At 43.2% G+C, this 12,815-nt stretch overlaps 1 protein-coding gene across 1 annotated transcript in view; it reads left to right on the top strand.

The window, feature by feature from the left end:
• Positions 1-12,565, top strand: part of LOC112607152 — a 61,445-nt gene extending 48,880 nt beyond the window's left edge. Inside the window, exons 2-3 of the mRNA XM_025358260.1 lie at positions 11,534-11,659; positions 12,372-12,565. Coding sequence (XP_025214045.1) covers positions 11,534-11,659; positions 12,372-12,550 — 305 coding nt within the window. The 3' untranslated portion in view covers positions 12,551-12,565. The remainder of the gene's footprint in view (positions 1-11,533; positions 11,660-12,371) is intronic.
• The last annotated feature ends 250 nt before the right edge of the window (positions 12,566-12,815 follow it).

The raw sequence follows: 12,815 nt of genomic DNA, 5'->3' as shown, positions 1-12,815 counted from the left end.
CTGCTCCGTGAGAAGTCACTTGGTCTTTACATATGCAAAGCCTGGAAACGCAGATGAACTATTGACCTCAAGTGAGCAAACCTAAACTGAGGGGGTATGGGAACTGAGAGGTAAATCATCCAGCTTCCTGTCCCTCAGATGAGTCATCCTGGGATGTGGTCTAGACACCACTCAGAAGCCTGCAGCAGAATATAGCCCCTGAGGCCCAAAGCAGCAACCTCAATAATATACCTTTATATTGACTTTTCCTCCCCAATCTCTGCTTACTGGGATTATCTCCTTATAACTAAGTTCTTCTCTCAGGCTCTGCTTGGGGAGAGACCAGATATCCAGGTACCACATTAGCTAGGTGGCTGTTGCTATCCCCTACAGCTTTATCTTTCTCAAAGCAGAGAACTTTGGGGGAAGTGGGCAGCTCACAAATTCTCTTTGATGGGTATATAATGAAAAGGAAAATGTCATATGTCAAAACCTACTGTGTGCTAGAACCTATGTCAGGGATACAGCAATGAGTAAACTGAAATCTTTTCCCAGAGGAAGCTTGCATTCAGTAAGTGTGGATGGCCAGGATAAGAAGTAGGAATCAGATACACATTGAAAGGTGAAGTGGGAAGAGACCAAGGAAAGAATGGTTCCCTCTCATTAGAAAAATCAACAGGGGAGCCAGGCATGGTGACTCACACCTGTAATCCCAGCACTCTGGGAGGCCGAGGTGGGTGGATCATCTGAGGTCAGGAGTTTAAGACCAGCCTGGCCAACATGGTGAAACCCCGTCTCCACTAAAAATACAAAAATTAGCTGGGTGTGGTGGTGGGTGCCTGTAGTGCCAGCTAGTTGGGTGGCTGAGGCAGGAGAATTGCTTGAACTGGGAGGTGGAGGTTGCAGTGAGCCAAGGTCGCACCATTGCCCTCCAGCCTGGGTGACAGAGCGAGTCTCTGTCAAAAAAAAAAGAAAGAAAGAAAGAAAAGAAAGAAAGTGAAAAAGAAAAATCAACAGGGGCTTCATAGAAGAGGTGGAATTTGAGAAAAGCAAAGTGAGGTGAGGAGAGCCCAGGGACAAGAAAGGGCAGGGCTGGCTAGGATCACTGGGAAAAGCCCAGTTGGGATGAGGCATCAGATGTGGCAATGAAGGTCACTGAAGATACACCTGGAGGTGAGGACTGTGTTGGGAACTCTTGGGTGCCAGAAAGTGGATCCTGGGCATTGTTCTTCTTTGAGACATGGTCTATTGAGGTGCTGGAAGTGATATAGCCTTCAGGATACACTATGGCCCACTTAACAGGAAGTGGGGGAAAGTATTTTGACATATGAACCAGCAGGTTTTTGGTTGGTTCCAGGAGAAACTGTGTAGCAGCTGGCAGGCAACTAATCAAAAGAGCTAGCACTTATTGAACAGTTATTATATATCAAACAGTGATCTTTATATGCATTATATAATGTAATCCTCATAGCAACCTTATGAGGTTGATCCTTATAATATCTCTATTTTACAGGCTAGGAAACAGAGATTGAAAAAGGCCAAGTAACTCCCCCTACTTACCCCAGGTCTTAGCCTTATAGCTGTTAATGTGATCCATGCAGACTGACACGTCCATGCCCAGAATTTAACCATGATGCTGGCTAGGTGAGCTGAGGGCTAGGCAAGACTAGCATCAGCCAGAGCTTTTGAGCACGGTCCAACACCCAGAGGCCCTTTGTTCATCACAGGGTGTTGTGGTAGGGGAGGGGTTAAGAATAGGAAGTGGAAGTGAGGTTTGACCCCTAATTTCAGGATTAGGGAGGTGGGTAGCATCATTTTAGCATTACTAAAAAAAGTCTTCCTAACCTTCTCTAGGTTTGAGCTACTTGATGGCTACATATTTCACCCCTCTGTTTTCAAGCCTGCAAGCAGGGTAGGAATTCTCCATTGTGAACTGGGATTTCATGGTTCACCTTTATAACTCCTTGCAACCATTACTGCCACTGGCTTTGAATCTCTCAGTTTCCATCTCTTCAAATACCTGTATCTTTAAGTAGCCCCTTTAAGATGTTAATAATTTATTTATGAAGCATTATTCAAGCATAGATCCATCTGCTCCACGATGTTCACTCATTAATAATAATAACAATAGCTAACACAAATACCTACATGCATCTTATTAAATTCTCATAACAAACTTCCTTGTGAGGTAAGTATAGTATTACTATCTCCATATTTCAAACAAGGAAGCTGAGATACAAAGAGGCAAGATAATAAGTGCAAAGTCACTCAGTTGTAGAGAGTTGAAGAAATTGATGGAGCCATTTCACTAAGTCTATTTGAAAGCACCATTAAGCTGCTGAAAACTCAGCTGGGGCGACTGGGTGCTCTCTGGGCTCTCATCTCTGGAACTCTCTCATGACAGGTATTGTTCCTGCCAGCAAGATCATACAGATATGCTTGTTTACTGAGTGCCTCTTATGAGCCCAGACCCTTGTCACACATTGTGTCATTTCACCCTTACAATGCCCTGTCAAGAAGGTATGGCTAACATTATCCCCATTTGATAGATTAAGAACCTAAGAGTCAGACAGAATTACTAACTTAAGTTCACACAATTGTTCTCAAAGGGCTCTTAGTCTAGACGGGGGATAAACACATTCTTTAAAATAAGTAGATACAGTACAGCATGGTCAGCTGATCATTAAGAGCTGTGAGAGCACCCAGGAGGAAACAATGGTCTCAGTGTGGCCATAGCAGGAGATGGCAGGAGGATATAGGAGAATAGTCTGGAAAGGTGTCCAGAGGTGGCATTTTTGCTGAGTTTCTAGGGAGAGGAAGCATATTCTAGGGGAGGAAGTGGGAGAACAGCATTCCAAGGAGTCCAGGGAACAACTGTCCAGTGAGCTAGTGGCGGGTAAAAGTTGGCATATTCTGGAAGAATGAGTTTGGCATAACAAGAGCACTGGATGCAATGAGGAGATGTAACTGTGGAGAATAAAGCCGGGGTAAGATCCTGGAGGACCATACAAGTGACTCCAGGGAGCTTGGATGGTATCCTGGAAATGATGGGAAACTTTTCAAGTCCTGGAGGAATGTGAGAAGATTTCAATAGGCATCATCCAGAGTGGAAATGGGGATGCAAATGGAGAAGAAGGAAAAACAGAAGAAACATTTAAGCGGTCAAATAAAAATGTCTTGGGGCTTTTGGTGTCCCAAGACATCAAAATGGCTTGGGATGGGTGTGTAATGACTATGAGCAAGGACTTTACCAGTGACCCTCCAGTTTCCATATCTGGAGATTGGATGGATGGATGGTGGCATTCATTGAATTAAGGAGGAACAGCGTGAGGGAGAGTGATATTGGAATGGCATGTATCAGTGGAACTTGAGGAGCCATGACATTCCAAGGGGAAGCTGTCCGGGAGGTCAGCGGACCTGAGAAGCGGGAGAGATAGCTTGAGTTAATCTGCTCAGCAGATGATTATGGAGTGTTTACTAGGTGCCAAGCCCTGTGCTTAATGCTGTTGATTTAGAGTGGGATGGTTCAAGATCCCATTCTGGTAGCTCATAATCTATAAGGAAAGTGGATCAGCAAGTGTCCTGCCATGTCATAGAAGCCAAGGCATGTCCTGAGTCTAAGACAGAAGCATAAAAGAAGTAATACCTAACTCTACTGGGCAGGGAATAGTTAAAAAAAAAAAAAAAAAAGATAGAAGAAAAAAGAAGGCTTTAGGCTTTATGTGGGAAGGACCTGAGATCTGAGTCTTGAAGGAACAGAAGGAGTTCACAGACAGGCAATGGAGGAAAGGGCATTCTAGGTAGAGGGCACAAGCACATAAAGGTGCATGGAGCCTGCATTCTCAGTATGCTTGGCAGTGGATATGGGAGGTAGGAACAGGAAGGGTTACGAGTTACAACACTGAGGAGATCAGCAGAGGACAGATAGCAGAGAGTCTCAAATGCTACGTTAAGTGGTTTGGAATATTCTCTGGAAAGTGGAATCCACTAGAGGAATTTAAGCAGGAAAGTGGCATGATTGAATTTGGGATTTGGGAATCAGAGAATAGCAGTCAAAATTATAGGAGTAGATCTGATCTTTCAGATAAATAAATAAATCAATCAAAGATTGAAGATTTATTCCGGAGATAGTCGAAGAACTTCATACCTTCTGGCCCAGGTTAGCCTCGTATCAAGTCATTATCATTATTAAAAACTAACTTTGATGAAGCACTTACTCAGTACCAGACACTATTCTAAGTACTTTATATATATTTGCTCATTTACTCCTCATAATAACCCCATGAGATAAGTTAACTGGAAAACGACTGGGCCAGGACCTGGAGCTGGGATTTGAACCCAAGTCAGGGCTTCAGAGCTGATAAGACTTCTCCACTCAAATATGCAGGCCCCCTGAAATAATAATAGATACATTTGTGGAGTCTTAATAGGTATCAGGCGCCTTATTTGCACTATCTAATTTGGTCTTCATAACAACCTCATAACAGATGAGAAAATGGAGACACAGAGGGGCACATGCAAGTTATTTAACTCGCCCAAGTTGGAACAACTAATAAGTGGCCAAATTTAATCCAAGCATTCTGACTCGAAAGGCTGTGTATGTAATAACTTGTCAGCTCTGCTGACTCTGTAAGTTTTCCATAAATACTAGCTGAATTGATAGATGGGTGGTTGCAAGAACAATATTTCTAAGAATTGGCTTCTGCAGCCCCAAGATCCGAGCATCTCCAGGCCAAACACCCAGATGGTGATTTTCCACGAAGCTGAGGAGCAGAGTGTAGTGCGGCTGGCTCCTACTCCAACTAGCCTGCTTCTGTAGCCTGATCCTTGCAGGGCAGGTGGGCATCAAAGGCTGTGGGGACTGGGTGGGATCAGCCTACAGCCCCCTCATTGGCCTGGCCTCATCAAAGGCACCTGTGCCAGACTCTGCTCCATTCCAAGCCTGGGCAGATCAAAGGGCCCCGCACAGAAGTTGGGTTTCTGGGCAGCTCCAGTTCTGATCATCGATTGTCACTTTGGCAGTGACAGCAGAGTCCAACATGACAAGACTGCCACAGCGAAGGCTCCTGGGGCAGACATCAGAGCACAACTCCAAAGGCTGGGAAGATGTCTGAGACCCTCTGGGCCTGCACCCCTGGTGGGAAGAGAGGGAGGAACTAGAGAGGCCCCTAAGGAAAATGTTTGGAACGAGATCACTAGAGTAAAGTTGATACAGGCAAGAAACCTGACCTTGGCATTTACATTCTTGCCATGGAACCATGAGATCTGATTACTTCATGTGTCTGGGAAGAACTGCTGACATGCCCACATGTTTTTATTCTCATGCACACACATGCACAAACCTCAATATATACACACACCTGAATCACTTGCCCAGACATACATACATTATAAACGTATCCCTACACATGAAGATTCTCACACAAACACAAGCAAAAATGTTCATATACACATTCTCCTAATACTCATCATACTTGCCTACATACACGTGTATGCATATATACACACAGCACTATACATACTTACAGATGCAAATATGTAGCCACACACATATACATGCCTGCTCATTCATGGGGCATATATTTTATAATATATTCTGCCAGTTGCCAGGGTCTAACTCTAACATTTTTCTCTCAAAACGATGAGAATCATCCAAATAAAAAGACTTTAAGTGCAGGAATAGCCTATCACATAGATCCGGCTGCTAGCCATTCTCCAACTCCTCTGCAGAAAAATCTAGAGGAAATGTCCCAAATTGTACCAAACAGGATTTATGTTAGCTCTTGGAAGGGATTTCCTGCCAATAAGAGCTAATAAAAATATCAGCATGTTAGAATTCTGTTTATTGAGGAATATTTGTTTGCCAGAAATTTGAACAATTGGAATATCAATTTTGCCTCAGTTGTATGCTCTGAATTAATAGATTTTTAAAAATAGTTATATGTTTTGAATCAGTACATTTTTAAAAATATATAATGGCCTAGCTGTAAATCAGAGGGATTTATTTATAATTTGGGGAGCTGAAAATGCTTTAGTTTAAAAGGCAATTAACATCAGAGTTCAGTTTCATTGAAGATTTAACAAATGAGCATAATTAGGGTATTTGAGTTAGGATAGTGTTTAAGCACCTTCTTGCTCATAATAAAATCACATAACTAAGAAAAGTAGCATGGGGTGCTTTGAAACCAGCCTAGGTATCATCTCCTCCAGGAAGTCCTCCCTGACTCTTCCCTGCCTAGACTGGAGTGGGCATTTGCAGTTGACAGTGTGTGTGTGGTGTGGCACCCAGGCACCTTTCAGGACATAGGCTCTCACCCCCTGGGCTGCTGATAGGATTGGGTGCTAAGAAGTCACAGGAGAATCTCTCTCCAGCACTCGCTCTCAGCAAAAAGAAGCCACCTCACCCATGGTTATGCCCCATCCCTGGGGCAGTGTGCCGTTAATAGTGACTGGTTGATGTGGGGCTACAAACTTCTGGCCCTTTTGCTTAAATGAGACAATAAGAAAGGGTTGTCCCAGTTCCCAAGCTTCCTGTAGGATCAGCTGCAGCCTCTGTTGTGACTGCATCACAGCACAACTTCTTCCCCTCTGGACTGCATTCGCTCCTTCAAAGGTGTTGTTTCTGAGAATGTACCCCAATAAACCTCCTGCACCCAAAGCTTAAAAGACTTAGAAACTGTCTCCCACCTAACTTGACCAACAGCAGCGTCTTTCCTCAGTGTGCCCATGTTTTTGTGTATTCCTCTCCTTTTCTCACAGCCAATACCCAAACGTCAGTAAATGTGTCACAGAACTATCCCTAACCTCATCTCTCATTGCCTCCTTGGCTACCGCTCTGGTACCAGGCACCATGACCTCTCCCCTGGCCCATTTGCAACAATCTCCAAACTGGCTGCTCTACTTCTGCTCCTGACCTTCACAGTCTATTCACAGCACAGTTACAGGGTAACCCTGTCAAAACATCATTTAGTCATGTCAATTCTTCGCTCAAAATCTTTTTGTGGCTTCCTATCTTTTTTGAAAAATATCCAAAGTCCTTACCATGCCTGCTGGACCTCCACTCTCCATGACCTGGCCCTCTTCTCCTTCTATGCCTTCATCTCCTCCTTTGTCCTCCTTCATTCGTTCCCCTCCAGGCCCACTGCCTTTCCTGCTGTTCCTTCAACACACAAGGCCCGCTCCTGCCTCAGGATCTTTGCACTTGATTCTCTCCCAAACGCCACCTTATCTGAGAGGCCTTCTCTGGCTTATCTAAAATGCCACAGTTCCACACCTGCCACACTCTGTCCCCTTTCCTACCTGACATTTCTTCATAGGACTTACCACCACCTAACATATTACATAATCATTTATTATCTGTGTCTCCCAAAAAGGAGAGCATGGACTTTGACCTACTTGTTGCTATGTTCCCAGTACCAGACATCGAGTAAGATCTCAATAAATATTTGTTGAATAAATTAATTGGTTTATAATGTTCTTTTGTGTGTCTGTATCCTTCACTGGACTGTGAGCAGCTGAGCTCAGTACTGGATCTTGTTTCTTTCATCATAGTAAGTACCAAGCCCAGAGCCTGGAACATGGTAGGCTAGGCAAGCAATAATATTTGAGATAAATGAATGAACAAATGGTTGAGACTAATGACATGGCCTGCAGCAAGCAACATTGGTCCTCTTTGACCTCACTGTTCTATGTTAAATAAAAATGATACTACCATACACCCTATCTACCTCAAGAGGTTTTTGTTAAAAGTTAATAATGTACTCTACCAACCTCAAAGTCACTTCTAAATAGCCAAGGGTGCCATATCCATGCAAAAGTTCCTAATTAGTCTTTGTGTAATGGCATCCATGGCAAATTGGTTCCAGGCCCCCTTGCAGACACTGAAATTTGTTCATACTCAAGTTCCTTATATAAAATGGTATAGTATTTGCATATAACTCCCACACATTCTCTCATATACTTTAAATCACCTCTAGATTACTTATAATACCTAATACAATGCAAATGCTATGTAAATAGTTGTATTATCTTCTTTATGTGTATTATTATTTATTGTTATATTATTATTTTTTCAAATTTTTTGATCCAGGGTTGGTTGTGGAACCTATAGCTGTGGAAAACCAACTTACTGGGCCTGAAGGAAGATAAATCAGTAATTCAAACAGGACTTCCAGATCCCATGAGGGCTCCATGATGGAAGATTTAGCCAACATCTCCAGGCTATATTAAACTATAGACATTAGGCCTTTAAGATACTATCTTTATAAAGCAGTGGCTTTGTATGCTTGCTGCCTAATAATTTCAGATCTTCTCTTCAATCAGCCTGTGAATGTTTTCACTATAAAAGAGAATATACCAATGACAATAAAAACAAGTAATAAAATGAGAAGAAAAAGCCCTCTAATAAATTCCAGAACCAAAACAGATTTCAGAAACTAGCTTTTATTAGTCAAGCCCTATAGACAAGTAACTGACGTAGAAATCCGGGCTTGGAACAATTCAACAGTGCTCTGAAATAGGGATAGTGGTGGTGGTACAAATCATGCCATGTACAAAGCAGAGTACCTTGAGCTCTCTGCCCATTTAGGCCAGTGCTCCAAAGATCTCCTACTTTGTGGCATGCTGGTTTGTTCCTAAGAAGACTGCTTTATGGGATTTCATACATACATGCACATACTCAACACAACCAAATAAAGTTTTATAAGCAAGAAAGAAGCCCCTCCTCCCAATTTCTGCCTTTCACTTTACTAGCCCTGGTTGATGGAATTTGTAGTTAGTTACTGAATCCAGTTCTATGTGTCACTGTTGCAGCCTGGGATCATCATCAAAGGTATGAAGGCTGACATGATCCTCATCTCACTGTCAATGATTTAAGATAAACATGGCTCCCGTGAATGGATTTCAGTTGTTACTCTGCATCTCAGTCTTCACCCCATCTTGGGGACTGTGATGTGCCCGATATTCACCACCTTGGCCTCTGTGACAAGCCCCCCGGGCACTTGTTCTTCTGAGATTCCAGTGGAGGTCCAAATGTGGGGATCTAGATTCCCCTAAGTAGAACAAACACTTTACTATGTCCACCATTTTAACATTTGGGTCTTTTCCATAACAGTTTCCTTGCTATACTTAGAGCTGTCTTTTCCTCTTCCAGGCTGTCACGAGTTCCAACTGAGCAGCAGTCCTACTACAGGATTGATCATGCAAGGACTTGGATGTGAGCTGATCTGTTTCACTTCCTTACTCCATTGTTGGGGTCCTCTAGCATCCTAGCCTTGAAATGGACTCTGGGTTGAGTCATCTTGATATACATGAAATTCCTCAGCAGGTTTTAGTGTCTAGTAATTTCAGAAAAAGTCAGCGGCCTAAGTAAATAACAAAAGGAGGCCAGATATTGGGTAAGTCCACAATAATTTGGTACCCTTGATTCGGTTCTACATGATATGGCCCAGCCACAGCCTACCCTGTTAGATGGTGGCTGATTCTAGGCAAGGTGATAAAATTCATGTGAAGCTAAACAACACCTGAAAGAGATACAGAAAACATCTCTCTTCTTTATCCTCCAGACTTTACCAATCGCCAAAACATTTGGATTCTGATCCTCAAAGCTCTCTCTAATCTACTCCCTCATTGCCTCCCCTACTGCCACTGCCATGATCCAGACCTTCAGATATCCTGTATGTTTAACAGAATAGTAATTTGAAACATTAACTCCAGTGCTTTTGTTCCCATTATTATTTCTACACATCCATGGTCTTTCCTCCATTAAAACTAGAACATAAAGCCTGAGCATCCATTGCCTCAGAGAAAGGTAGCTATAACAGAAATACAAAGAGCAAATTAATTACGGATGCAGCAGCCAAAATCCTAGCCTGAACAATAGACTGGAAAGAATACTTACAGAAAGCATAATGTTTAAAGAGCTGGTAGAATTGGCAGATAGTCAGAAGATTAATCAAGTGAATACCTGTTTGGACCCCTGAGAGGGGTCTCTGTGTCCTGCATGCCTAGTCTGAGCCCAAGGGTGGGAAGTAGAAAATAGTTCTCCCTTTTATTTCAAGGATCTGAGGACACAGAGAGCCTGTGCTCCCCTGCCCATCTTCTGCCTGGAAAGATGGCAACCTCCAGAATTCTCCTGTTAGCTATCAGGGAACAGAACAGTAAGGTTAGGTGTAGTTGCTTCAGACATCTAGGTTTAGGATCTAATTCAGACCCATTGTATTCCCCAAAAAGCATAGCTGGAGAGTCCTCAAAAAAGTAGTGTCTAGATCTCCCTGTCTAGAAAATGAAAAGGTCACATGATGATCTTAGTGAAAAAGTGACCAGGAAGGCCCTGGATGTCAAAGTGTGAATAGATGATAGCCCTTGCCAACCCTCAACTGTAACTCTCATTCATCCTCATTCCATGACTTGATGCTATACAATCCCTTCCTCATGTGGAACTTAGATGCTACTACAAGGAGAAGGAAGAGAGGCTTGTCACAGAGGCCAAGGTGGTGAAACATGGAGAAATCCCTGAACTAAGATTAAATATCTGTCAACACTGGACTTGGGTTCAAGTTTATATAAAATTCGCTTCAGTTTTGCACACCTGATCTTGTGGGTTAGGAAACTATACCAGCTATCTGAAACTATTGCAATACAGTCCTAACTGGTTCCTCAGACACTACTTCTAGCTCCTGCAGTCTACCCCCAGCAACCAGAGGGAACTTTCGAAAACATGGATATAACCACACCTTTATGGGTGAGAAGCCAGGTTTTCAAGTAGGCAGATCTGTGTTCACATTCCGGCTCTGCTGTATGTCAATTGTACGACCTCAGGCAAGTTATCAAACCTCTGTGAGCCTCATTTCTCTCATTCCATTATGAAATGGAAGAATCCCAAGGCTGCTTCATTTAATGCCATTGGGATTCCATGAGATGATGGAGGTCCTGGCACAGATTAGAAATTCAGTTAATATTGGCTGGTCCTTACTGTACTATGTTGTTAATCACCTCCTTAGCTTTGTGTATGTGCTCCTCCTCTCCCTCCTCCCAAAGGAAAACCAGAAACCATCTCCTCTATCAATTTATTCCCTGAGACATATGCTGGCTGCCTTCCTCTGTGCCCCACAGGGTAGGTTTAGGGATTTCTCAGTGGTATACCTTCAGTATTCCAAGCCCAGCTTAATCACAGCATTCATCACATATCATCTGGTGACTTCTCCATATTCTTCAAAGGCCAGAAATAATGCTTGATCTCTGGGCCCCCTTTTACCCTTGAGCACCCCTTACCCCAGAGAGTGCCCAAGAGATAGGAGAAAGCTCTTCTTAAAGGCAATGGGTAAGGGAGGGGTCAGGGGTCAGATTGAGGAAAAAGTGAGCTTGCAGTCTTGCCCGTGGTTCCTATGAGAGTCTTCCAGCCTGAGCCATGGGCCTAAGGCAGACTGGATCCCAGCAGGCTGGGACACAGGGTTTCCAGGTCAACTTTTATCTTCCCACATGGTATTTGTCCCTTTGATCCTTGAGCAGATCAAACAAAGCTCACTAATCAATGGCTTCCCTCCCTGCCTTTCAGAGCAGATCCTCAAACATAGCCTGCATCTCTCCCTGCTTCCCTCCCACTCTTCAGTTTTCCAGCCAGAGGCATTTGCTCTAAGGCCCAGGCTGTGGCCCACCTATCACCGCTACCCAAGTAGTACAGGTTTGATTATCTGTGTAATTTGTTTAATTCAAATTGCACAAGAGAAATTTCAGGACTCACTCACTGATACATCATGGTTACTTACCTCTTGTCCCTTGGGCAAAGATGTACTAATGCATCTACTATGATTGCCTGGTTATCTTGGTCTTGGAAGCACCTAGTAATGAAAGAACCCAGAGAAAGATAAACAGGACCAAGGGAGCCAAGATGAATCTTTCTGAGCCTATTTCTTCCTTTATGTAACTGGAATATTGTTTCTTTCCCCACCTATCTCACGAGGCTGAAGTGAGGATTAAGCAAGTTATGGCTGTCAAAGTCCACTGGGAAGGATGGAGTTCTAGATACATATTGAGTTCCTCTAGTCCTTACATATTGCAAAAGACTTGGGTAAAGCTTCTGGAAGAGGTTAGGCTGACCAATCTTCCTGGCTTACCCAGGACCGAGGGATTCCTTGGGATGCCGGAATTTCTGTACTAAAACAAAGAAAATCCAAGGCAAACCTGGTTGAGGTTGAGTTGGTCACCCTACACAGAGGTAGCACTTAACGAGTGTCTGTCCCGGGCTATAATGGTGTCCCTCCAAAACTCATATGTTGAAGACTCAGTACTTTAGAATGTGACTGTATTCAAAGATGGGGCTTTGAAAGAGGTGATTAAGTTAAAAAGAGGCCCTCAGGGTGGGCTCTATTCCAATCTGACTGGTGTCCTTACAGGAAGAGGAAATTTGAAGAGGAAAAGAGGGACCAGGAATGGGGACACACCGAGAAAAGACCATGTGAAGACATGGCGAGAAGACAGCCAGCTGCAAGCCAAGGAGCGAGGCCTCAGAAGAAACCAACCCTGTCAACACCTTGACCTTGGACTTCCAGTCTCCAAAATTATGCGAAAATAAATTCCTGTTGTTTAAGCCACCCAGTCTGTAGTTTGTTATGGCAGCCTTGAGCAAACTAATACAATATCCTTGAAGAAAGAAGAATTATAAAACCTGACAGTTATGGGCCAGTAAATTTACATATTAATAACTCATTTAGTCTTCTCTTCACAGAAACTCTCTATGGGAGATATTATCATTTATCACTGTTTTACAGAGGGGAAAACTGAGGCACAAGAGGTCAAGTAACCTGCTTTAAAGTCATAACTAGCAAGTGAGTGACAGA

The sequence above is a fragment of the Theropithecus gelada genome, chromosome 14, assembly GCF_003255815.1.
Source record: "Theropithecus gelada isolate Dixy chromosome 14, Tgel_1.0, whole genome shotgun sequence".
NCBI classification, from domain to species: domain Eukaryota; kingdom Metazoa; phylum Chordata; class Mammalia; order Primates; family Cercopithecidae; genus Theropithecus; species Theropithecus gelada.
The sequence above is the reverse complement of the archived record's forward strand: the minus strand, read 5'-3'. Positions and strand labels throughout refer to the sequence as shown.